The 21,331-nt window shown below is 53.2% G+C and overlaps 7 protein-coding genes across 7 annotated transcripts; 3 read left to right on the top strand and 4 right to left on the bottom strand.

Annotated features, from left to right (window-relative positions):
- Positions 1-2,591: 2,591 nt before the first annotated feature.
- Positions 2,592-4,520, bottom strand: CONPUDRAFT_53532 (uncharacterized protein; the record flags this gene model as incomplete). Its single annotated transcript, XM_007769126.1, has 2 exons — positions 2,592-3,719; positions 3,774-4,520. Coding segments are annotated over 2 exons (1,875 nt in total), but the record flags the coding sequence as incomplete, so codon positions are not given.
- A 2,195-nt stretch (positions 4,521-6,715) lies between these two features.
- Positions 6,716-7,233, bottom strand: CONPUDRAFT_122482 (uncharacterized protein; the record flags this gene model as incomplete). Its single annotated transcript, XM_007769656.1, has 1 exon — positions 6,716-7,233. The coding sequence occupies exon 1, from the start codon at positions 7,226-7,228 to the stop codon at positions 6,716-6,718; it is 513 nt and encodes a 170-aa protein (XP_007767846.1). The 5' UTR covers positions 7,229-7,233.
- A 284-nt stretch (positions 7,234-7,517) lies between these two features.
- On the bottom strand, positions 7,518-8,073 carry CONPUDRAFT_54600 (uncharacterized protein; the record flags this gene model as incomplete). Its single annotated transcript, XM_007769216.1, has 2 exons — positions 7,518-7,845; positions 7,898-8,073. Coding segments are annotated over 2 exons (504 nt in total), but the record flags the coding sequence as incomplete, so codon positions are not given.
- A 499-nt stretch (positions 8,074-8,572) lies between these two features.
- Positions 8,573-11,024, top strand: CONPUDRAFT_102708 (uncharacterized protein). Its single transcript, XM_007769657.1, has 5 exons — positions 8,573-8,816; positions 8,882-9,817; positions 9,878-10,512; positions 10,573-10,683; positions 10,732-11,024. Exons 1-5 carry the CDS (start codon positions 8,591-8,593, stop codon positions 10,927-10,929), a joined length of 2,106 nt encoding a protein of 701 aa, XP_007767847.1. The 5' UTR covers positions 8,573-8,590; the 3' UTR covers positions 10,930-11,024.
- Positions 11,025-11,252: 228 nt separating this feature from the next.
- On the top strand, positions 11,253-14,396 carry CONPUDRAFT_81604 (acyl-CoA oxidase). The gene is made up of 16 exons (XM_007769352.1): positions 11,253-11,316; positions 11,376-11,469; positions 11,524-11,624; positions 11,697-11,903; positions 11,960-12,115; positions 12,174-12,356; positions 12,415-12,789; positions 12,847-13,085; positions 13,140-13,208; positions 13,262-13,365; positions 13,418-13,577; positions 13,635-13,863; positions 13,923-14,015; positions 14,073-14,121; positions 14,171-14,212; positions 14,267-14,396. The coding sequence occupies exons 1-8, from the start codon at positions 11,314-11,316 to the stop codon at positions 12,919-12,921; spliced, it is 1,194 nt and encodes a 397-aa protein (XP_007767542.1). The 5' UTR covers positions 11,253-11,313; the 3' UTR covers positions 12,922-13,085; positions 13,140-13,208; positions 13,262-13,365; positions 13,418-13,577; positions 13,635-13,863; positions 13,923-14,015; positions 14,073-14,121; positions 14,171-14,212; positions 14,267-14,396.
- Positions 14,397-14,547: 151 nt separating this feature from the next.
- CONPUDRAFT_122494 (TatD DNase family Scn1) lies at positions 14,548-15,858 on the top strand (the record flags this gene model as incomplete). The annotated part of the gene is made up of 3 exons (XM_007769658.1): positions 14,548-14,776; positions 14,837-15,342; positions 15,416-15,858. 3 exons carry the CDS (start codon positions 14,548-14,550, stop codon positions 15,773-15,775), a joined length of 1,095 nt encoding a protein of 364 aa, XP_007767848.1. The 3' UTR covers positions 15,776-15,858.
- CONPUDRAFT_164689 (beta and beta-prime subunits of DNA dependent RNA-polymerase) lies at positions 15,848-21,256 on the bottom strand. The gene is made up of 19 exons (XM_007769659.1): positions 21,054-21,256; positions 20,866-20,998; positions 20,668-20,817; positions 20,243-20,608; positions 19,976-20,191; positions 19,439-19,924; positions 19,368-19,388; positions 19,227-19,317; positions 18,605-19,177; positions 18,268-18,552; positions 17,791-18,218; positions 17,488-17,734; positions 17,082-17,437; positions 16,877-17,032; positions 16,715-16,825; positions 16,543-16,666; positions 16,300-16,484; positions 16,073-16,260; positions 15,848-16,020 (listed from the first exon to the last, which is right to left on the bottom strand). The coding sequence occupies exons 1-19, from the start codon at positions 21,089-21,091 to the stop codon at positions 15,951-15,953; spliced, it is 4,224 nt and encodes a 1,407-aa protein (XP_007767849.1). The 5' UTR covers positions 21,092-21,256; the 3' UTR covers positions 15,848-15,950.
- Positions 21,257-21,331: the final 75 nt, after the last annotated feature.

Genomic DNA, 21,331 nt, shown 5'->3' on the forward strand with positions numbered 1-21,331 from the left:
CAAAGGTGAAGAGGGTGTTTTATTGGAAGGAGAAGCAGGCAATGCGGACACACCACTTACAACGACTGTAAATTGCTTGTCCGTTGGGCTTATATACAGGCGTCTCAAGCCCTTGCCAGACCGGTATGACCGACTCACTGAAGCCTGCCAGTGAGGAGCTTGACATCCCATCTCCAGTTGACTGTGGTTGTGCCAGTAAGGGTCCCAAAAACCTGAAACTCAGTGCCAAGGGGTACCCAATGCTTGGACCTTGCAAAGTGGGTTCGTAGATTTCGTATGGCCACTTCGGCCTCTACCCCCCCACCCCCCCCCCTTCCATATATAGAAGTAAAGCCCCTTTCAAACTACATACATCAGCTACATGACATAATATATCTGAGGCTCTAAACATATGACGAAAACATTAGGAACTCGACTGAATACATGAGACATATAAAGACGACACTGCCGTCCTACTTCTTCCCACCGTGTTTGGCCCTCTTAGTGGATCGAGTGTGCGATGGGCACCTCCAATCCGTTTCGATGCAGTCGAGATACATGCAAGTTAAATGAAACTAAGAGTGAACGGATAGTTAGTACGCAGTGACAAATACGGTGTAACAAGAGCATACCCATCCGGTCTCGCAGCGATCGTACTTGCACCGGATCGCAACGCCGTTGTCGATTTCGTTTTGCGTGACGACTTTATCGCAGTCGCATGCCCGCAGCATCGCGTTGAGATCACGCTTGCGACTCTTTCGTCCGGCGCGCATGATGACATCATTTTCAATGAACTCAGGCGCGTCGAGAGTGATATCGAGCGCCGAATCTGAGACATGTGAGCTACAAATAAAGAATGATTGTCAGCGACCTCACCTGCTGGCCCATCCTCAATGTCCGACACAGCGCTGGAATGTGTGTCGTGGTTGCATGATGTACCAGCAGCCGTAACGTTGAGGTCTTCTGCATGAACATCGTGTAATTCCTGCTCGCCGGCAGGGGCCGACGTCTCCGGGATGTCTTCGTTCGCATCCGATGTAAATTTTGAGGTCCTATGCACGTCCAAGATGGCTAGTGTTGGAGCATGATATACCTTGCGAGATTTACGGGATTTGGTGAAGCGTCTTGCCCAAACGAGTGTCCGCATGTTGTCGATTTCGTCCGGAGGGATCGCGAATTTGGCAGTGAGATGAGAGAGGAGTTGGGAGGAGGCATGATGAATGCGAAGGTGGGCGACCATGGAGTATTGCCATATAGCGGGGTTCCGGACAGCCATCTTGTTTGTTGGGGAACAGATTGGGCAGGCAAGAGGCACATTTGTGCACGGCGCGGACTCGCTTGCAGTTGCGGCAGAGTGGTAAGCAAACGAGACAAGATTGGGGCATAATGACCAAGTATCGTCCACCTGGAATGTACTAGAGGCTGAACCTCTCGTCGGACGGAGATGGACTACACACCCGGATTGAGCCGTTGGCTGCAGGCAAAACCCACACACCTCAACCGTACGGTCCATGGCCTCATCGCATAGAATATGCGCACCCACATGCTCGATGAGGCGCGGGCCGTTTTTGCGCGGCCACTCAAACGAGGGCTGGCACCGTGGGCAGAGGTCGGCTGATTCGTCGACGGCGCTGATGTTGCGTAGCCCGTCGAGATCAACGGCAAATGCAGCGCGGCCTACAATAAACGACTCAATCCAGCCGCAAACAATCAACGAGAATTCTCTTACCTGCCGATCTATACGGGAAGTCCTCGTTTGCAGGTAGTGAAGGCAGACAAGTGAGACCATCGAGGCGGATGACTTGAGCATGAAGGCTAGTAGCGAACGCTTGCAGTTCTGCCGTAGTGAAAAGGAATGCAGGGATGTCGTAGTCGGTGGGGAAGACAGTGGGATTAATCACCTGGTAATTATGCCCGGGGGCAGACTTCAACATCTTCCCCATTTTACCCGTCCATTCCCAATCCTCGGCCTCCAGACCAAGGTTCTCGGCTCCTCGTTCTTGCAGGACAAGAACCTGAGCAGTGATTGACACACCTTCCTCTGCAAGAGCAGTGGCAGGGATTTCAGGTACGCAACTGGAGTGAAAGTGGATGGCAGAGACCTGTGCAACAGCCAGGAATAGACGAGAATCCGTCTTTACGAGAGTAACCAGAGGCTCGCCGATAAATAGGCGAGCACCACCAAAGACTGACAGCGAGGTGAGAACACTTGTATCAATATCAGGTGCTGCTGTGAACCGCAACAGTCCCATGACCCATTTCAAGCGATCTGTCGAGCCGGCTGATGAAATGAAGCGAAACAGTTGACGGAGGACATGGGCCTTGTACACCAATTTACCCTCAATCTTGACATATGGCGAGAACAAGCTGTGTTGCACAACATCCTCATTGGCAACTTGGTCTTCCAGGTCCAGGTCTTCCGTTTCAGGTTCAGGAGTGGTGTGTGGAATTGGGTCATCTTCAAGGACATCGTCGGGATCTGGCTCTGAGACGGGATAGGAGTTTGATGGATGGGAACCGTCAGGGAAAAGAAGATCGCCACCGGCTTCTTCGATCCCCAAAAAGCAGTCGTGCACCAAGAAGGCTGCATAGTCATGCTCAATGAGCGCTCGACCCTGGCTCCACGGAGTGATGGGAAGGACATGCAGCAAGCAGACGTCGCCGCGCCAAGAGGCCGGATTGACATGGTCGATCTTTGCCGAAAGTTCAATGTCGCTGGAGAGACCTGGTAATCTAAGCCGACGGGGGGTACTATCCCACTCTGGGTATTCGGCGAGTATCTGTGATGACTGGATGACGTGTGCGATGCGATGGACAAGCTGAATAATATCTGCATTGGCGTCATTACCGATTATTGTGCGGTAGATTCCAAAGGAGATCTCAAGACGATTGGTCCCGAGCATAATGATATAGAAGTTTCCGAGAGGCCGGTCCACCTTCGCTTTTGCAACGCAAAAGAACACATTCTTGATAAGGATTTGGATGTCTGTGTACAATTGCTTTGGCAAGAACGCGGTCCCACCCCCTGGGTATGTATAGAGACTGCAGGCAAGATGGGCAGCCGCGCTGAGATGCGACAGCTGGTCAGAAAGGGACATATCAAGATCCATGTAAGGGGTAATGAGGTGCCTGAGAAAGTCGCCGAAGATACGGATATGCTTCCGTGCGGCAATGACAGTTGGACGTGAGCTAGATGTTTCAGGAAGCTCCCATATCTCCTTGAGCAAGGATATCGCCAAGAGGACGTCTTGCTTATCATTCGGGTTCATCAGGTGCTCTACTTGGTCGGGTGCTAGATCATTTGAGCAAAGATGCCAGCTGAATATCTCAGGAGTGATAGTAAAGCCATAAACAGAGATCCCCTTGTCCCGGAGTATAGCACAGCGCACACACTTCATGATGACGTGCTTCCAGTCCTTGTCGGACGTGATATCGTTGTCGCCCACCAAAGTATTCATGAGTGGTAGCTTACCGACATATGAATAGATTGGCGATGATGTTGGCAATTTGTGTTTGTGCGTGAGGATGACAAGGGCCGCTCCGCGGCATGCTTCACCATCAGAGGCAATGCTATACAATCGGCCTGGAACTTTCTCGCGCGTGCATGCATCAATGACGGTTTGAATGAGTGTTGCATGAGTCGGCGCATCTTCTGCTTTACACGTTCCTGAGACAAGAATAGGCCGGGCGGCGTGAGACCGAGCGTCACCTGCAAGAAAACCTATAGCAGCTACAGTCGCCTATTGGCCGGAATTCAGTTGGTGAGAATACCAGGGCACATATGAGCGGCTTACCTCCACAGCCAGTCGCACCTTTCCATCTGCCACTGCCCTGCAAAGCGTGTACGCCTCTGCCTCAGAACAGAACTCCAGCCCGATCCGGTCTGCATCTTCACGAGCCACTCCGACAATCCTGTTTGTCTTCTCGTCCCAACGTGGACGCCCTTCCACCTTGATCTTGTCGATCATCAGCTGGTAACCATATACCTCTTCTGCTGCTGATGCTGAATCCTCAGTGAGTCCCAAGTTACCCTCGCCTGCGAATGTATTTTTGATGTTGTAACAGACCTCCTCCACCGTAGGGAACCCTGCCGACGCACGTAGAGGATGAGTGGCTGCAAAACGTCGGAGTGTACTGGTGGAAGGTGAGCCTGTTGCATTATGATAGATTTGCACGAGGCGAGGACCGGCGAGATGAAGCATCAACACGGCAAGCCTCTTCTCGGCCTTGTCAAAGCTCTTCGGGCTGTACAGCTTTTGCGTAGCCTTGGCCAGCTGCTCTCCCATCTTCTTCACCAACATCCCGTTCTTGAGACAGACCTTGACAAGCTGCCCGACACGTGTCATGTTGCTGCTGCCGATGGCAACAAGGAACTTGTTATGATCATCAAGGACCTGCGATTTTCGGCCAAGACTCTTCGACATATTGACGCGGCCGAGACATAAGGCCTGTACTTGGAATGTCTTTGCGCGGATGATGCTGTGCAAGCCACTGATAGGCTGGTAGACATGCGGTGTGTTTTCGTGCACGCCGTCCGTCATGCGTTTGATGATTGAAACAAGCTGACCATTGTCCTTTAGTGATGTACACACCGTACATGACTGTGCATTTGTGATACCCGCGCACTTGTTTGCGGTAAGCCAGATCCGCCGACCCTCTGTGTGAACTGACCATGGTAGAACCCTCCGCGTGTGTAACGCGAACGGATAGAGCATAATGCCCCACTCCCCGTCTGGAATCGACAGCTCGAAACCCCGACAGGCAAACATGCGTTTATCGACAAGCGCCGAGGCCGGCTTCTTCCCGGTGCTGCCACGACCACGCACGACGATATCTTGATCGTCATCGTTGTCATTTATGACGATGACATCGGATGGTGGAGGTCGTGCAGACATTGTTGAAGACGAGGCCGACATCGACAACATGCCCGACACGTCGGCGCTCGAAGTCGCGGCCAACAATGTACCTAACACGTCGGCGTTCAAGGACGCGCTCGACATCAAAGACACCGCGCCTGCACTTGGTGCGTCCATGCTCGACAATGGGTCCATCCTCGACAGCAAGCCCGCGGTTGAAGACGCGCCCGCTGGCACGGAGTCACCAGTTGTCGAGTTGATCGGTATCGCCGTTGATTGGGTGGCAGCGGTTGATTCATCGAGCAACGATGGATGTATACTGCCGACTCGGCCACTAACCAGGTAAGCTGTTATCTATGTAATGATTTTGCAACACTCACAATGACTCGACGGCTTGCACAAGCCGGCCGACCTTTCCCTCCACCAAGCACGGCTCGACCTTCTTGTCGACGAGGATGAACTCCAAGAAGGCAAGTACCCCATCCATCCCGGCATTCCCTCTCCTAATCAACATTCTAACCTCTTCCTCTGGTCTCCTAGATCCAAATACAATGTTCATGTGCTGATCCGCATCCTCCCAGATGGTGCCACAGTCCGTTTCTCGGTAAGCGTCTGCCCAACCTTTGAAAATCGCGAGCTCATCTGTGTCGCACCCAAGCTGGACAGAGCTCGGCATGTGCGCAACGGCATCGCGTAGCCGGGTCAGGAGCGCGTCAGCCTCGGGCAAAGGGGCCGACTGCGCGATGGTGGACTGGAATGACAAGTTGGAGAGGCTGGGCACTGGCTGAGGCGGAGCAGTAGAGGAGGAGGGGTGTGGCTGAGGAGGAGGAGGAGGAGTGGGAGGGTTCCCGATCTCGAACAGGGTGCGTTGCTTCATCGGCTTCTTCTTCGTCTTCCTTTTCGCCCGTTCTTCCTCTTCTTTCGTCTCCTTTTCCCGCTGCCTTTCCCGCTGCTTACACTTTTTGCTGCCCTTGTGCATGTCCATGTTTTTACTCCCCGCAGTACCGACAGTGACCTGTTGGCCGCATAGGGGGCATTTGTCTGTGTCAGTGGCTTTTGGTTTCACTACGCCCAAGTCGGGTGTCTTCAACGGGAGGGTTTAGTAGGGTACATAGCTTGCTATGCAGGTGCGTACCTCAGCCGCGTGGGTGGTCATGGTGTCGAGTAGTGCTGATGGTCTAGTGTGATACAGGGGGGTTTGAGGACGACGTTCAGGATGGTGTGCACGCGTCGGAATCATTCATTTGATTAATATTTGTCTATGCTCTAGTATACAGGTATTGTAGTACAAATTGTAGTAGCTCTGCGCTGCCATTCCGTGACGCGGCAGCACAAAATCGCCCGAAAATCATCATGATTGTACAGTCTGGACCTCTCAGATAGGGGCTGATCTACCCCTTTTGGGCAGCCACGTGGCCTTTCTGGCAGTTCCCGAGCTCAGCCAGCGAATTCGCTAAGGCCAGTCAGGGTAACCCCCCCCCCTAGACCCTATATACGGCAATCCGATCTTGACCACCCTTGCTCAGTGCACATCAGAATATAAGTTAAGAGGCATAACGGTATTTTTTGTCACGCGGGGAGGTACTTTATCTTTTGTGATGGGTGACGAACCAGGTCTTAAGTTCATTTTACAGGTCAAGCGTGAGGCGTGACGAACCTACGGTCATGTAGGTACAGTACTCTGTATGGCGTACGTTTGGTGGACTCGGATTTATATCACTTTATTTATGCAGGATGCTTATTTCAACCTCTATGCACTGGAAAGTCCTTTTCGGTACTTTAGCTTGATAGTCAGCGTGCAAATGCTTATTGTTGCTTTTTGACATATGACGATAGCTGCGCCCAGGTTGCGATAAGTCTCAACAAGCGAAAAAAAGCGTCTACAAGTAACTTGACCCAAAAAAGCAGCCTGTCGATTTCCTGATGGCCTGCAGGTGTTTATCGAGTTCAGTCGCACCACCAGCAACAAGAGCAGTGCACCACTGCACGAGGTGATCCTTGAACACTCCATGGTGCAGTTGATGCAAGAGGTCCAATGAGATACAGCAGAATATATCGGTGTGGGGAAGGTCAGACCAGAATGGGGCATAGACTTTGTGGAGACCGTGAGCGACAAACTCTGGTGGGTACTCTCCATCTTCTTGCATCGCTAACGTCTCCAGAGTGGTTGTCTGCTCTTGGTTCTCAGATGGAGACCGACTTCCACAGTTATCTCGGCCCACTAGACACTTGGGGCACCAATTTTGCATACAGCAAGCGACTAGGCACTGCTCCGGGTGGTCTGCAATGTATGCAGCCAGGATCGGGAAGACTCGGTGAATGTAGCCGTCCGCGCATGTCATCTCAACCCCACGCAGGCCAGCGTCAGCGAGGGAGTGGAGAATTTGATGCATGCAGTAATGAAAAGTCGGTATGCCGCAAGAGACGGGTTTTCGAACGTCGACAGTTTTGTGGTAGGCAGATATCCAATCAATACCGTGGCGTGTTTCGACAGCTGACGACGAACACCTTTTGCTATAATCCCCAGAGTCAAGTACACAGGGTAAGCGACCTTATCACCACAAAAGTTTGAGAGCTGTGTCTTGTCCGTTGACAGAATGACACTCGCGATGGTCCCACCATCCGCAATCTTGTCCTAAAGGTACGTCTAATATCAGTCTCCCCCTGTTAATGCCGGTTTACTCAGCGGCGTGCCTGTGTCTCCCACCACCAGTTACCCGTCCACATCTCATCTAGCTTCCGGTTCTGACCGCCCGCATCAGTGTAAACACGTTCAGGAGCATAGGCCAAGTGGTCCTTGAGAGCTGGATTGCCTATGAGCTCACATACTGCCTCCACCGGATCTCGCATCCACATCTCAAATGTGTCATCTTCTGGTTTGTCGTCTTCTGCTCTCTTGTCTCCAGTAGCTGACACATGGATACACTGCCACTCGGGGCTGAGCCGACGACCGTCAGGCCCAACATGGAGGTCATCCATCTTCTTGAGCCACGTGTATGAGCTGGTAAAACTGGGCTGAGTCCAATTGCGTGTCTAACGTAATCCGTAAGTTGATTGTCTACATCTGGGTGGAAGTTGGAAAGCTTACGATGTCTAGTTTGAGAAAATCGTCAGCCGCCGTCTGCGTGACGTTCTGCATGAGCCAACGTGAGAGGTCCCACTCCGCCTGGTCCCTGAATGGTCCGTACGGACTCAAACCCTTTGCTGCTTCTTCGTTACAGATCGGCTCGAAGCGGGTGGGCTGTCTCTCTCCATATATCCATGCCGCTCTCTCCCCGTATGGCTCAACATAGTGGGAGGGGAGTGGAGAAGCATCCCTCTGAAGGTCGTCATTCTCATCTTTGGTGCGTCTATCTCGTACACTGTATGTTTTTGACCGTATTCAGTGGATGGTACGGTTCCCTACAGCTGTCGCCTTTTCTCTCCACGAGAAGAGCAGGTATGCCTGGGTATGGGCAGACAGAGAAGGTGGTATGGTGAGCCTGAGAAGCACGGATTGCTTGATAATATGAAGGAAGAAACTCCCACTTATTATTATTAGTTGAGAAGAGATAACAAGTCGAGTATTTTATCACTGGTAACCTATTATCGCAAGAGTAGCGTCAAAAGAGATCCGAGTCCACCATTGCAATGTAACATTGTTGACAACAACAATAACGACTTGAAGAGATGAGAAGCGTGGGAAGTGTTCTGGGGTGAGGCAGGGACAGGATCTGGATTTACTCTGCAGCGTCGAGCTCTCAGCCAAAATCACAATGCAGTCGTCATCGCGTCCCGCCTCCTCTGCAACGCGTCCGGGCACTTCACCCAACCCACAGCGTCCACCACACGTCGTCAACACACAGACAAGGATCCTCGACGCCGCCCACGGCCGTATCCTTTGCATCGCAGACATCCGCGGTCGTCTCTCTGCCCTCAACGACCTCGCAAGAGAGGCAAATGCACAGGCCATTATCCACACGGGCGACTTTGGTTTCTTCGGTGCGCCATGTCTCTCCACTATTTTGTACTCATTGCCATGACTTGACGCGCGTCTGCCACCACAGAGGGTAACAGCCTCGACAGGATCAATGACCGAACCCTCCGCCACCTTGCCATGTACTCGCCCCTTATCCCGACTGCACAGCGTACACATCTCCTCGCTGATCAGAGCACCGCAGCCACCATCCGCTCTACAGTCGACGTCTCCCTCCTCTCCGAATTCCCTCTTCTCCTTTCTGGTCAGATAAAACTCCAGGTTCCCGTCTACACCGTCTGGGGCGCGTGCGAGGACGTCTTCATCTTAGAAAAATTCCGCTCGGGTTCCTACAACATCGAAAATCTCCATGTACTCGACGAAGCCACCACCCGCTGCCTCGACGTGGGTGGCGTCAAACTTCGCCTCCTCGGTCTCGGAGGCGCCCTCGTGCCACACAAGATATTCGACAACGGCGATGGAAACGCCACTATCGCCGGTGGTCAGGGAACCATGTGGACGACCGCCCTCCAGATCGGCGAGCTCGTCGACACCGCCCAGCGCGTGTTCGACCCGACCGAGACGCGTCTCCTCGTCACCCACTCGAGCCCCGGTCGCGAGGGCATCATGGCCCAACTTGCCCTCGTCCTCAAGGCTGACCTCACCATCTCGGCTGGCCTCCACTTCCGCTACGCGAGCTCATACAACGAGTTCAGTGTCCAAAGTGACTTTGATGGTTTCCGTCACAAGCTCCTCTCCGGCAAGGATGGCTTCGACAAGGTCTGGGAAAGCGTCAAGGCTCAGGTCGACACCGTCATCGATGAGCACCAGCGCGTTCTCCTCGATAAAGCGCTGTCGGTCATCGAGCGTGTGCCGCCCACCCCAGCGGCTGGCGGTGCCACTGCTGCCCCTCCCGAGGAGCCCGCGTGGAAGAACTGCTGGAATTGGAATCTGTGCGATGCCGCATATGGAAACCTCGTGTTGGACGTCAAGGAGGGGCGCGTCAGTGCAGAGTTGAAGAGCCAAGGTAAAGTGGTGAGTTGGCTGTTTTGAGACTGCCTATTGACGAACATGCGCTATGGGACAGGCTTCAACTACGCGTACCGCCGCACCGCTACCCCTGCTGCACCCACTACGCCGAACTCGGGCAACCAGCCTCTGCCACCCAACGCCACCACGTCGAACCAGCCTACGAAAGCGTCGACGCCCGCACCCGGCGAGAGACCTGGGGCTCCCGGCCGTAGAGACCCGCGCTCGGTTGGACAGACACCTCCACCCCTAATGGGCGGCGGAGAGACCCCCGCGGTTCCCGCCAACAACGTTCCGCCAAAGACGAACGGCACACCCACTCCGTCCGACAAGGCTGACAAGGCGAAGAAAAATAAAAAGGACAGAAAAGACAAGGAGACCCAGGACGGCTGGGGTACTAATGATGGCTGGGAGGAGGCGGTGGCCAAGGGGGCGACGCCCGAGCCGCCCAAGTCGGGCAAGACGACGCCGGCGCCGGCGGGGACACCAGCACCTGATGGTGCGGCGGACCACAAGGGACCGACGACAGACCTGCTTGACACGGGGCTCAAGTCGCCCGCGACGGAGAGTGGAGGAGCGAGGACGCCGACGAGCAAGCGACCGCATCGGAACCCGTGGACGCTGTTTATCCGCTTACAGCAGGGCGCGAACGATGCTGAGCTCAGGGAGTTCTTTGGCGAGGGGGCTGCGGGGGTGAGTGCTCTCTCTCTACAGCGCGGAATTTGGGCTTATATGCTACGATGCACGACGTAGATTACACGGATCAACTATCCGCAGTCACACTTGGGGCGTCAGCAGAGGATCGTGTATGTTGAGTTTGGAGACGAGGAGGCGATGAAGCAGGGTCTTGAGAAGCATGCGGAGGTAATGACCTTCTTTTCACGATGAATTTGGTTTAATCAAGCTTTTCAGAGATACAAGGAGACGATTCCAGAGGTGAAGCAGGCGACGGACCGCGAAGACCGCATGGCGGAGCGTGGTGGACGAGGGGGCGGACGCGGTCGGGGACGCGGAGGGTTTGTTGCGAGGGGTTTCGCGGCTGCTGGGCTGACCAAGGGCCGGCCCAACGGGGGGACGCCGCCTCCTGGGGGAGAGAACGGGGCTGCTTGAGGTCTTTGGACTTGCTGTTTTCTGTTTCTCTCACTTTGAATCATGATGATTTCATGATTCGTGCAATGATCCATGTTCATGCTTTACGACTTGGCGATGTTTTCTGAATGAATATGTAATCTGAGCTGTTTTTTGTTCGTCGTTAATTCTTGTGCTGGTGCTTTGTTTCTCTGGAATATGCAGATTCATCCGCGTCATTGTTGTGACAGAGCCGGGGAGGTCGCGCGGTGACGATGATCCGGGGAAGAACATGTGATTGAGATCCGAGGGTATATAATGCGCTGCTTACTTACACATATCCATACAATTACCTTATCCTCCATGTTCCGCCTCGCAACTAGAAATCTTAGGGCACCCGCTGTCGCTGTGCGTTCGGCCGCGCGGATGAGGTGAGTGCGAGGTCTGTGGATTTCGGGGCGGATGATGACGCTTGTTCTGCTGCTTGAAGGTCGATTGCCTCGTCTAGCGTGTGTCGTCAGGAGTTTACGCTGAACTCGCTGGACACGTTCACGGATGAGGAGCAGCTGCTCAGGGAGTCTGGTACGTTGTGCTGCATTGAGCACTGTTTGAATTGCGTGTTGACCCGGTCTGCAGTGCAGCGCTTCGCGGCTGAGGTTGTGGGCCCAAAGGTCCGCGAGATGGACGAGAAGGAGAAGATGGACCCGGAGATTATCAAGGGGCTCTTTGAGCAGGGTGTGCGTTCCTACCCCGCTTCTCGCTGCTGATGCACGGCTGAGACTGACTAACGTGTGGGCGTGGCGGAACAGCTCATGGGCATCGAGACGAGCGCGGACCATGGCGGTGCCGAGTCGTCGTTTACGGCGGCCATTATCGCGATCGAGGAGCTCGCCAAGGTGGACCCGAGTGTGTCGGTCATGTGCGATGTGCATAATACGCTGGTTAATACGGTGTTGCGCAAGTATGGGTCGAAGGAGCAGTGCGACAAGTGGTTGCCGCAGCTGGCTACTGAGAAGGTGCGCGCTGCGGGAGAGAAGCATTCGGACGCTAAGCTTATGCAATGGTTCTATAGCTTGGTTCGTTCTGTCTGTCGGAGCCGGCGTCGGGCTCGGACGCGTTTGCGCTGCAGACGAGGGCTAAGAAGGAGGGCAACGAGTGGGTGGTCAACGGGTCCAAGATGTGGATCACGAACTCGGCCGAGGCTGAGATCTTCCTCATTTTTGCCAACGTGCGTTTGCATTTCTGCGACTCACTCAATATCTAACCAAAGGATGACGTCTGGACAGATTGACCCGAGCAAAGGGTACAAGGGCATCACCTGTTTCATTGCAACCAAGGACATGGGCATCGAGATCGCCAAGAAGGAGGAGAAGCTGGGCATCCGTGCTTCGTCGACGTGCACGCTCAACTTTGACGACCTGCGGATACCAGAGGAGAATGTGATTGGTGGCGAGGGCAAGGGCTACAAGGTATCTATCTTTCCATCGTTGTCTATATGTAGTGCGGTAAATAGACTGAAACTCGCAGATCGCCATCGAAATCCTCAACGAAGGGCGTATCGGCATCGCCGCCCAGATGCTCGGTCTCGCCCAGGGCGCGTTCGACAAGGCCGTCCCGTACACGTACCAGCGGCAGCAGTTTGGGCAGCCTGTTGGCACGTTCCAGGGCATGGCGTTCCAGATCGCCGAGGCGGCCGTGCAGCTGCAGTCGGCGCGCCTGCTGACGTACAACGCGGCGCGGCGGAAGGAGGAGGGCAAGAGCTTCACGCAGGAGGCGGCGATGGCCAAGTATCTCGCCTCGGTCGTCGCGCAGAAGGTGTCGGGCTCGGCAATCGAGTGGGCGGGCGGTGTCGGGTTCACGCGCGAGACGGGGATCGAGAAATACTGGCGGGATTCCAAGATTGTGAGTTTACTGATCGTATGGTTTGACAAGATGCTGACAAAGTGGGGATGTGTGCAGGGTGCTATCTATGAGGGAACGTCCAATATACAGCTACAGACGATCGCGAAGTTTATCCAGAAGCAGTATTCGTAGGGATTAGAGCAGGCGGGAGAGGGTGTAATGTACAATTTGAACGGCTAGGGCTTCTGCATCGCGAGTAGGAGACCCTCGAAAACGGCCCAGCCGATTGCAGAGCTCAAGATCTTGCGAGACATTCTGAGTAAGACACCGTCCAGGAAGCCGCCTGCGCCTCGTTGCTAGAGAACAGGGTGAGGATGCAAGCTGGGGAGAAAGGTGCAGTCGCGACTTACGGTCCATATTCGACCGACTGTGCTGGTGAAACCACGGTAACGGTCTTCTGTTCTGACTTGCATCTTGGTCTGAACGGCCACCCGTCAGCATTGTGCGCAAACATGTTCAGTGCGCGACAGACCTTTACGACATCAAAAGGATGTGTTAAAATGGTTGCTACTGCGCCTGCGGACGCAGCTGATACGGTATGTATGCTTGCTGCATAAGCTCCGGGGAATAGGTACGCTTTGAAGAGAACAAATTCAGTGATGAAACCCTTGAAAGGACGGGCGCTTACTGGTCTCGCGTTTGATGCTTTCGTAAAAAGCTATGAAGAGCCCCGCGTATGGAGCGTCTCGGAATGAAGATGCCATGAAGCCTCTGAAAAGCTCGGAAGGCCCTTGACGGGCGACGGACATGAGCGAGTTCCCGAGGCTGCTGTAGTTGTGCAGACCGCTCTGCCGATGGTGGATGTTGGATTAAGAGTATGAATGCGAAAGATTGAGATGCCGCACCTCATAGCGCGCCTTGAGCACGGAGAACGGGTTTAGCAGGAATCCCACCGATACACGGGCGACGGCGCCTGCGACCAGGTTGCCGCTGATGGACAGCTTAGGCAAGACGGATGCGCTGGAGCGTCCCGGAGAGCTCCGAGACGGGGTGACGGTGAAGGTAGGATACTGGGCCATGGCGGCACGGAGCTGGGTGACGCTTGTCATGTACATGGCGACACCGGGAACGTTTCTTGGGGTTCCTGCCTGTGAGGAACGCGTGTGTGGATGTGGAAAGTGGCAGGTGCGTACCGTATGAGACTTGCATTGGTACCTCTCCACAGACCTCTGAAGCCGTCGTGATTTACGATATTTTGAGTGATCCGTACTAGAAGTGATGTTCTCCTGCAGCGGAGTTGGGTTTGTGGGTAAGACTTGTGGGCTCACGACGGATGCGCTTACGATGGACCGACAGTCTCTCCTTGCTGTAGACGCGTCTTGAGCAAGTCGACTGCAATAAAATTAAGGGAGATGTCCGAGAGTTGGTTTTACAAACTCACGAGGTTGCAACATGATGGTGCTACTCAGGCCCGATAGTGCACCTGTCATATGTGACGATTAGTCCATTGAAAGTGGGGTGGTAGAAATGAGCTTGCCGGAGAGCAGATGCTGGCCTACCACACCATTGCTCATCAGTTAGAACGAAGACTTGAAAGGTCTAGTTAGTATAAGCGAAAGGAGGACGTCGGGGAGAACAGGCTGAGGATGTATCAGCGAAGAAACTCGATGGAGAGGAAGTGGATGTTGTCGGTCTCCGGATCCGGACGCGTCGCGGCGTCGATCGGTAACGTGCAGAATGACGTCTCCCGGCCCGACATCCGCCCCGGATACTATCTTGGTGTTGCTCCTTTCCAGTGACGTCGAGTCTTTGCTCAACATGTGCGGTGACAACACTGAGGAATCTTACAGAAAAAGGACACTGCCGGATGCAACCATCTTGAGCCATGTTACAGATGTACACTGTCATCCGACAGACTCCCCCATCTCGCAAGAACAGATCGACAAGCTACCTATCAACATTTGCACCATGGCTACTAGGCCAGCAGATCAGCCTCTCGTCAAGAAACTAGCAGAGACATGTCCCGAGAAGGTTCAACCATGCTTTGGTTTGTTTTGTGTCGTCTTTATCAACAGTCATATCAAACTGATCGAGCAGTCAAGGATAGGATATCATCCATGGTTCACCCACTGGATATCTCTTGACAGCACCCTAACGAAGGAAGCACACTTTACCAAGCTGCTCTTGGGCAATCCCGATCTCAAGGAGCCGCAAGATTTCAAAGATGACTTTAACAGGCTGCTTCCCTTGCTACCCGACCCAACACCGCTCGAGAGCATTCTCTCGGACCTTCGTCGTAACCTCGAAGCGTTTCCGCACGCCATGGTCGGCGAGGTGGGCATTGACAAACAAGCACGCATCGCCATGGACTATGAGGCATATCCGAGAGAGCTCACCCCGTTTACGATTCCTATGGAGCACCAGCTCGCGGTTCTGCGAGCGCAGCTGGACCTCGCCATTGAACTCGGCCGGAACGTCAGCTTGCACAGCGTCAAGGCGCCAAAGCCGACGCTGGACCTGCTCGATGGTCTGCAGGAGAAGTACAGTGACAGGTGGAGAAGGATAAGTTTAGACCTTCACAGCTGTGGTTTCAGTCCCGAAACACTGAAGAGTGTCCAGGCAAGCACCTCGTGATCCAGTGGGCACTTTGTGCACCCGTTGACATTCATTATCGTTGATTTTGTAGAAAAAGCACCCCAACGTTTTCTTGTCGTTGTCTACAGCCATCAATGGGCGCTCTCCCAATCACCGTGCACTCATAGCAGCTTCGGCTCCTAACCGAATTCTCGTCGAGTCCGATATCCACGAGATTGACCAGTGCGCATATCGAACGTGGGACATGGCTTGCACTGTGGCGGAGGTAAGAGGGTGGACAATAGAGTCCAGCTGGGAAGATAATCTGCAAGAGAGCGATTGGGGAGCTGTTCGGCGCCTGGAAGAGAACTGGAGGCTGTTCCGACAAGCAAGGCACGACGAAAAGTTGCCCAAGAAGAAACCACGGAAGAACACGGCCAATATTCAAGGTGGTCAATCTGAAACCGTATAATATCGCTATTTCGTGAGGCCGAAATACCACACACGCAAGCGTGGCGAATAACAGTACATAACTTTGTATTCGTCCAATTCTAGCGACCGAATCGCAATGAAGTAATGCTACAAATGGTGATGCGAAAGAAAGCGTATAAATTATGGTTATAAATTTTGAATATAGACTCCAGCTTTTACAGCGCGCCTTCGAATAGCAGCTTCCTCGGCTTGCTGATAGGAGGTGCTGGTAGGAACAGGGCAGGCCTAAGATCGTTGATCAGACATGGATCAGGATCAGCGAACCAAGAGTACTGACATCGATGTTCCGCAGTTGGCTGCCGGGTTACCCATGATGATGCTTTCGGATACACCGGCGATGCTGTCGTTCTTCCCGAACGCTGCGGCGTCGAACAGGTGATCCGTCGTTTTCTCGAACGAGGCGAGCATGAGCACGCTGTCCTTCATCTTGGCTACACCGAACCGGGTGATACCGAGAACTTCTCCCTACAGTGATGCGTCAGCCAGGAACGCAAGAGAAGAGACAGAACAGCATGCCTTGTAGCTCATGATGTCGCCGAGCAACATGACGTGCCGAGGATCGATGGTCATACCGTGGGCAGACATGGTCGTCTGAATCTCGTTGATGATCGTGCGTCGTGCAGCTTCGATACCAAGTACTTGCGAGGTCTCAATGACGTGGTTCGACGTAGTGTGCTCGCCCACGATGCCTAGAGAGAACCAGCAATCAGCATTGTTCTGGTAACAATGTGTTGTCTGGTTCAGTACCTTCTGTGATCATGACCTTTTGGAGGCCGTAGCCTTCGACCAGCAGCTCCTTGTCGCCCTTTTTGCCTTTCGCATCGTCCTTTTCTTTGATGTTGATGACGGCGCGAGAGATCGTCGAGACACCCTGAAGGAAAGCTTAAATGATATGCATAGATTGCAGCAAGGTACGAACCTTGACAACTACGTCAGACAATAATCGTTTGAGTTCGCGGAGTCGATAATATTTGTCGGGACCATCAATGTAGATGCGGAGCCTACTGCGGCGAGGGATGACTGTAATGGACTGTCGTAACGGTCAGAACCATTGGATCACAAAAGCTGGAGAACTGCTGACCTCCTGTTTTATCTTGAGCTTTCGTGCCGCCACTATGGCCCACTTGATATCGTCCAGCGTCAACTCGAGCTGCAGCTTCCGAATGGCGTCCATGTCCACGATCACACCAATGTAGGTGTATTCGGGCGCCCACGCTTCTTCAAGCAAAGAAGCAACCTTCAATAGACTATTAGCTAGCAATAAACGAGGACCATCAAGCACGTACATCGCCGAGGTGGGTTTTCTCGAGCCGACCTTTGACGATACGCGCCGAAGGCTCGCTGTCGCTTGTCACGAGCTTGCAGCTGATAATCGGCGTGCTAATAGCCTTGGCGGCATTGATAATCTCCTTGATACGAGGCACACCAAGGGTGACGTTCATCGAGGCAACACCAGCAAAATGAAACGTCTTGAGAGTCATCTGTGTCCCGGGTTCACCGATGGACTGGGCACCGACTGCACCGACTGTTGAACCAGGTTCGATCTTGGCTCTGACATATTTGCTCCAAGAAAGCTCGAGGAAGGCTCGGAGTTGGGCTTCAGTGACTTTGGTGTGGTTGTCAACGATTGCCCTCTCGGATTCTGCGTATTCGTGTCAGCAGTCGATCACAGTCGAGTAAACTGTTCCGCACTGGATGCTCCTAGAGACAGGTCCATATCCTCGTCCCATTCATACGGACGTTCAAGAGCCTCGAACATCCCATGACTCTTGCGAATCTGGGCCATTCGAAGGACAACCTTGTCCATGAGAAAACCTTCGATCGTAGCGCGGTAAGCAGCGGTGCATTCGGTTTTGAAGCGTGGCGTATCCAGTTCTTTCCGGACGATCTCGAGAATTTGGAACGGGAGCAAACCTAGTCCACTTCGCCCGCCAATTGACTGCGAAAGGCGCCGCTGAGTCAATATCGCTACCTCAGATGAGTTATAAGACGTACGGAGGCATGACTCCACGACCGGTCAAAGTCGATAGGTTGGGCATCGCCTTCAAGACACGCGGGATCGAGACCGTCGTCTCCGTATCTGAACTGAACCACCCCGCCGGTCGCAGTTCTAACGGAGAGATCATACTGGGTTGTCAAGTCCTCGAGAGCCTTCATCAACCGACGCTGCATGTAGCCAGTCTCGGCAGTCTTCACGGCAGTATCAACTAGACCCTCACGACCCGAGATGGCGTGGAAGAGGAACTCGGTGGGCAGGAGACCGCTGTAGAAACTGTTGCGCACGAAACCCTTGGATGGTGGCTCTTTCGACTTCTTAGGGAAGTGGGGAAGAGAACGGTCCTGGAACCCATCGGGCACACGTTTGCCAGCAATAATTTGCTGACCGACACAGGCAACCATCTGCGAGACGTTGATGACGGAACCTGAAATATTTTCAGCTCAAAGCTCAGCGGTCAATACAACCCAACGAACCTTTCGATCCACTGGTAGCCATGATAAGCGGAGCATTGTGTCTGCTCAATTCACTCATGCAGATTTCTCCGACAGCATCACGAACTTTGGACAGCACGGACGAGATCATAGCCTCCAGAGTCTGCTCTTGATTGCAACCAGGCTTGTTCTCGAGTTTTCCCTTTTTAGCCAAAGCGATCAAGTCCAAACAGTCGGCGTAGGCTTTCTCAACAAGGTCATCTTTCTTCGCCGCTAACTTGCGTCCGGGTATAACATCGTTAATGCCAAGAGAGAATCCACAATTCGCTAATTGCTGAATCAGAACATATGTGGTCACAAAAATCAACATTACACTTACCAAGATATCGAGCGCACAGCTTCGCTACCCGGTTCATGGCAGCTGCAGCTTCATGTGGTCCGTAATCTCGCAAGATAACACCAAAGATAGATTTCTTTTTCCCGCTGCCAACGGTGGCTTTGTCCATGACACCGCACATGATCTCACTGTTGACTACGACCAGCCAGCCGTCGTTTGGAGATAAGTCTGGGAGTGGCTTCATCCGCGGGTAGTCTGCGGCTTTGGCGTCTTGTGGCTTGTTGCACTTTGACTCGACATTGACAAAGATCTTCGACTGTTTATTTGGCCGCATCAAAACATTGAAAATCTGTTTACCAGTCCATAGCCGCACAGGCTTCCAGATTGTTGGTGGTGGGATATCAATTTGCAGGTCGCCATCCGCAAGGTAGCAGCATATCTGAGTGAATGATCGGCGATCAAAGAATGTGTCTCTGCGTGAGATGAGGTAGGATGCAGTGATGAAATCCTGGATAGCGGCAATAACGGGCTCTCCGTTTCGAGGAGTGACGAGGTTGTGCTTGACACTCATGAGTTCGAGGGCCTCGGTCCTAGCTTCTTCAGTCTGCGGAACGTCTGAGACGATGTCAGTACGCGTGTATCCAGCCATGAAGGGTCCACGTACGAAGGTTCATCTCGTCACCATCGAAGTCGGCATTGTAAGGGCCGCAGACACACTCATTCAATCGGAAGGATCGCCATGGTCGGACTTTGACCTGGGGCGCTGGTCAGAGGCATAACAGGCATTCGATCGTTCGAAACTCACTCTATGACACATGATCGAAAGCTAAAAGTGCTGTTAGCCGACAACTGGACAGCAAGATTGTCTTTACTTACCTTGTGCAAACTAGGTTGCCGATTGAACAAAACGACATCGCCATTGATGATATGCCTCTCGACAACATCACCAATTCGCAGCCCGTCGGCGATTGCATTGCGGTTTCCGAACTTGAGGTACTTCTTGAAGCCGCTGCTTCCAGCGGTAACATAGTTGGCACCAGGATGAACGTCACAGCCATTCCTGACAGCCTGCTTGAGGTTGTCGATGTTATGTGACGTCACTCGCTCAGGGTAAGTCAATATCTTGGCGACGCGTTCCGGAACAGCCACTTCGTCAATGCGTAGATTGGGGTCCGGGGAGATGACTGTTCGCCCAGAAAAATCGACACGCTTTCCTGACAGGTTACCTCGGAACCGTCCCTGTTTGCCCTTCAGTCGCTGAACGAAGCCTCGCATGGGTTTCTGGCCGGCTTGCGATGGGACGCCGGGGAGTTCGGAGTTGATGTACATAGCTACGGACAGTTGAAGGAACTCCCAATGTTCCTAGGTATTCGTAGTTAGTGCATGTCAAACGCCGACATCAACAAGTAATACCATGAACTGTGCTATTGGTGCCCCCTTTGCCAGTCCTTGTTTGATCAGCGCATTGGTAAACACTATCTCAGTAAGTTTGACAGTCAGATCATCCTCGTTGGAGGCACCATCCTGGGCAACTGACGGTCTGATACAGACGGGAGGAACGGATATGTATTGCCAGATATACTGCTCGGGTCGACCAAAGGAGGGCTTTAGCCCAAGAAGTTCACAGTCCTGTGCCCTACGTCAGTAAGTTGTCAATGGATGGAAACAGCAAGACTGTACCTCGTTTGACATGCGTTTGAACAGATCCAGCGCTCTCAAGGGATTGATATCTTCATGAACTGCCTTGTTGAGATATATCCCGAGCTCCTTCTGTGCCTCTACAGCAGGCGCAAAACTTCTCTTCCACTTCTCCATCTCCTCCACTGTTTTCTTGGCTCGGAACTTGTCGTGGATGATTTTGAGGGCCCCTGCCTTCTTGACCGCACCGTTCGTAGCCGAGCAGTATGGACAATAAACAACCTTGCGTGCCATAGTGTTGACGGCTTTGCATAGCGCCTGGCGCTGGATATTTTCAAGGTTGGGGCGACGGAAGCGCTTGAGGTACGTGCGTCGGTCGGGTTCTTCGAGCAGAACACGGGCGCAAGTCTACCGGAACTCCAAGGTTATTGCTAGAGTTACCTTGATCTCAGAATCTAATGCCTCACCTTGCAAATAGCCTGAAGGATCGCGATGGAGTGTTTGAAGTAACCGATATGATACACAGGGACGGCTAGCTTGATGTATGCGTAGTGCCCAACACAGTCGACCGAGCTTAGACCACAGGTCTCGCAGAACGCGCTTTTCTCAGTCGTGCCCTAAGGTGTATTAGGAAACTGTGAAGCACAAAGAGTAAGCGGGCGCACCAGTCTGCGATCGAGGACACCATCCTTTACGGGTAACCGGTCCGTGGGGGTATACAGGTCTCTGTGAGTCACCTGGAACTCGGAGAGTTTGACGGTGTCCTGAGCATTTAATAGACTGAACTGGAGCTTTTTGCTGTCGGGGTGATGATATATAAGAGATGGTGGATATCGAACACGGGGAGACGTACATGACTTTGGGGGTCTGAAGAGAGACAGTATCCTTCATCGCGAAGAGCTCCTGAATATACGCGTGTATTTCGTGACGATCGTAGCCTTTACGTGAAGATGAGCCCGGACAGTAAAAATGTCAATATATGCGTCTTCAGGCGATTCAAGAGTGTCGATATGTTAGCTGTTCATGAGATCGCGGTCTGTCCAAACTTGTAAGGTCACGAAGCCCTGTCAAGCCAAAGTCAAACAGGTCACCAGCCGAGATAATTTTGTGACGTGACTTCCGTCCTGGGTC

The sequence above is a fragment of the Coniophora puteana genome (assembly GCF_000271625.1).
Source record: "Coniophora puteana RWD-64-598 SS2 unplaced genomic scaffold CONPUscaffold_5, whole genome shotgun sequence".
In the NCBI taxonomy this organism is placed as follows: Eukaryota; Fungi; Basidiomycota; class Agaricomycetes; order Boletales; family Coniophoraceae; genus Coniophora; species Coniophora puteana.

What these genes read in the sequence shown, in the direction of transcription:
- CONPUDRAFT_102708 (XM_007769657.1), top strand. Translation starts at nt 8,591, where the DNA reads ATGCAGTCGTCATCGCGTCCCGCCTCCTCTGCAACGCGTCCGGGCACT. An exon ending in GGGCGACTTTGGTTTCTTCG is followed by an intron (nt 8,817 to 8,881) that starts GTGCGCCATGTC and finishes CTGCCACCACAG; the next exon opens with AGGGTAACAGCCTCGACAGG. An exon ending in TTGGCGAGGGGGCTGCGGGG is followed by an intron (nt 10,513 to 10,572) that starts GTGAGTGCTCTC and finishes TGCACGACGTAG; the next exon opens with ATTACACGGATCAACTATCC.
- CONPUDRAFT_81604 (XM_007769352.1), top strand. An exon ending in GCAGCTGCTCAGGGAGTCTG is followed by an intron (nt 11,470 to 11,523) that starts GTACGTTGTGCT and finishes CCCGGTCTGCAG; the next exon opens with TGCAGCGCTTCGCGGCTGAG. An exon ending in TCTTCCTCATTTTTGCCAAC is followed by an intron (nt 12,116 to 12,173) that starts GTGCGTTTGCAT and finishes ACGTCTGGACAG; the next exon opens with ATTGACCCGAGCAAAGGGTA.
- CONPUDRAFT_164689 (XM_007769659.1), bottom strand. Translation starts at nt 21,091, where the DNA reads ATGAAGGATACTGTCTCTCTTCAGACCCCCAAAGTCAT. An exon ending in TGGTGACGAGATGAACCTTC is followed by an intron (nt 19,178 to 19,226) that starts GTACGTGGACCC and finishes ACATCGTCTCAG; the next exon opens with ACGTTCCGCAGACTGAAGAA. An exon ending in AGCTCAAGATAAAACAGGAG is followed by an intron (nt 16,826 to 16,876) that starts GTCAGCAGTTCT and finishes CCGTTACGACAG; the next exon opens with TCCATTACAGTCATCCCTCG.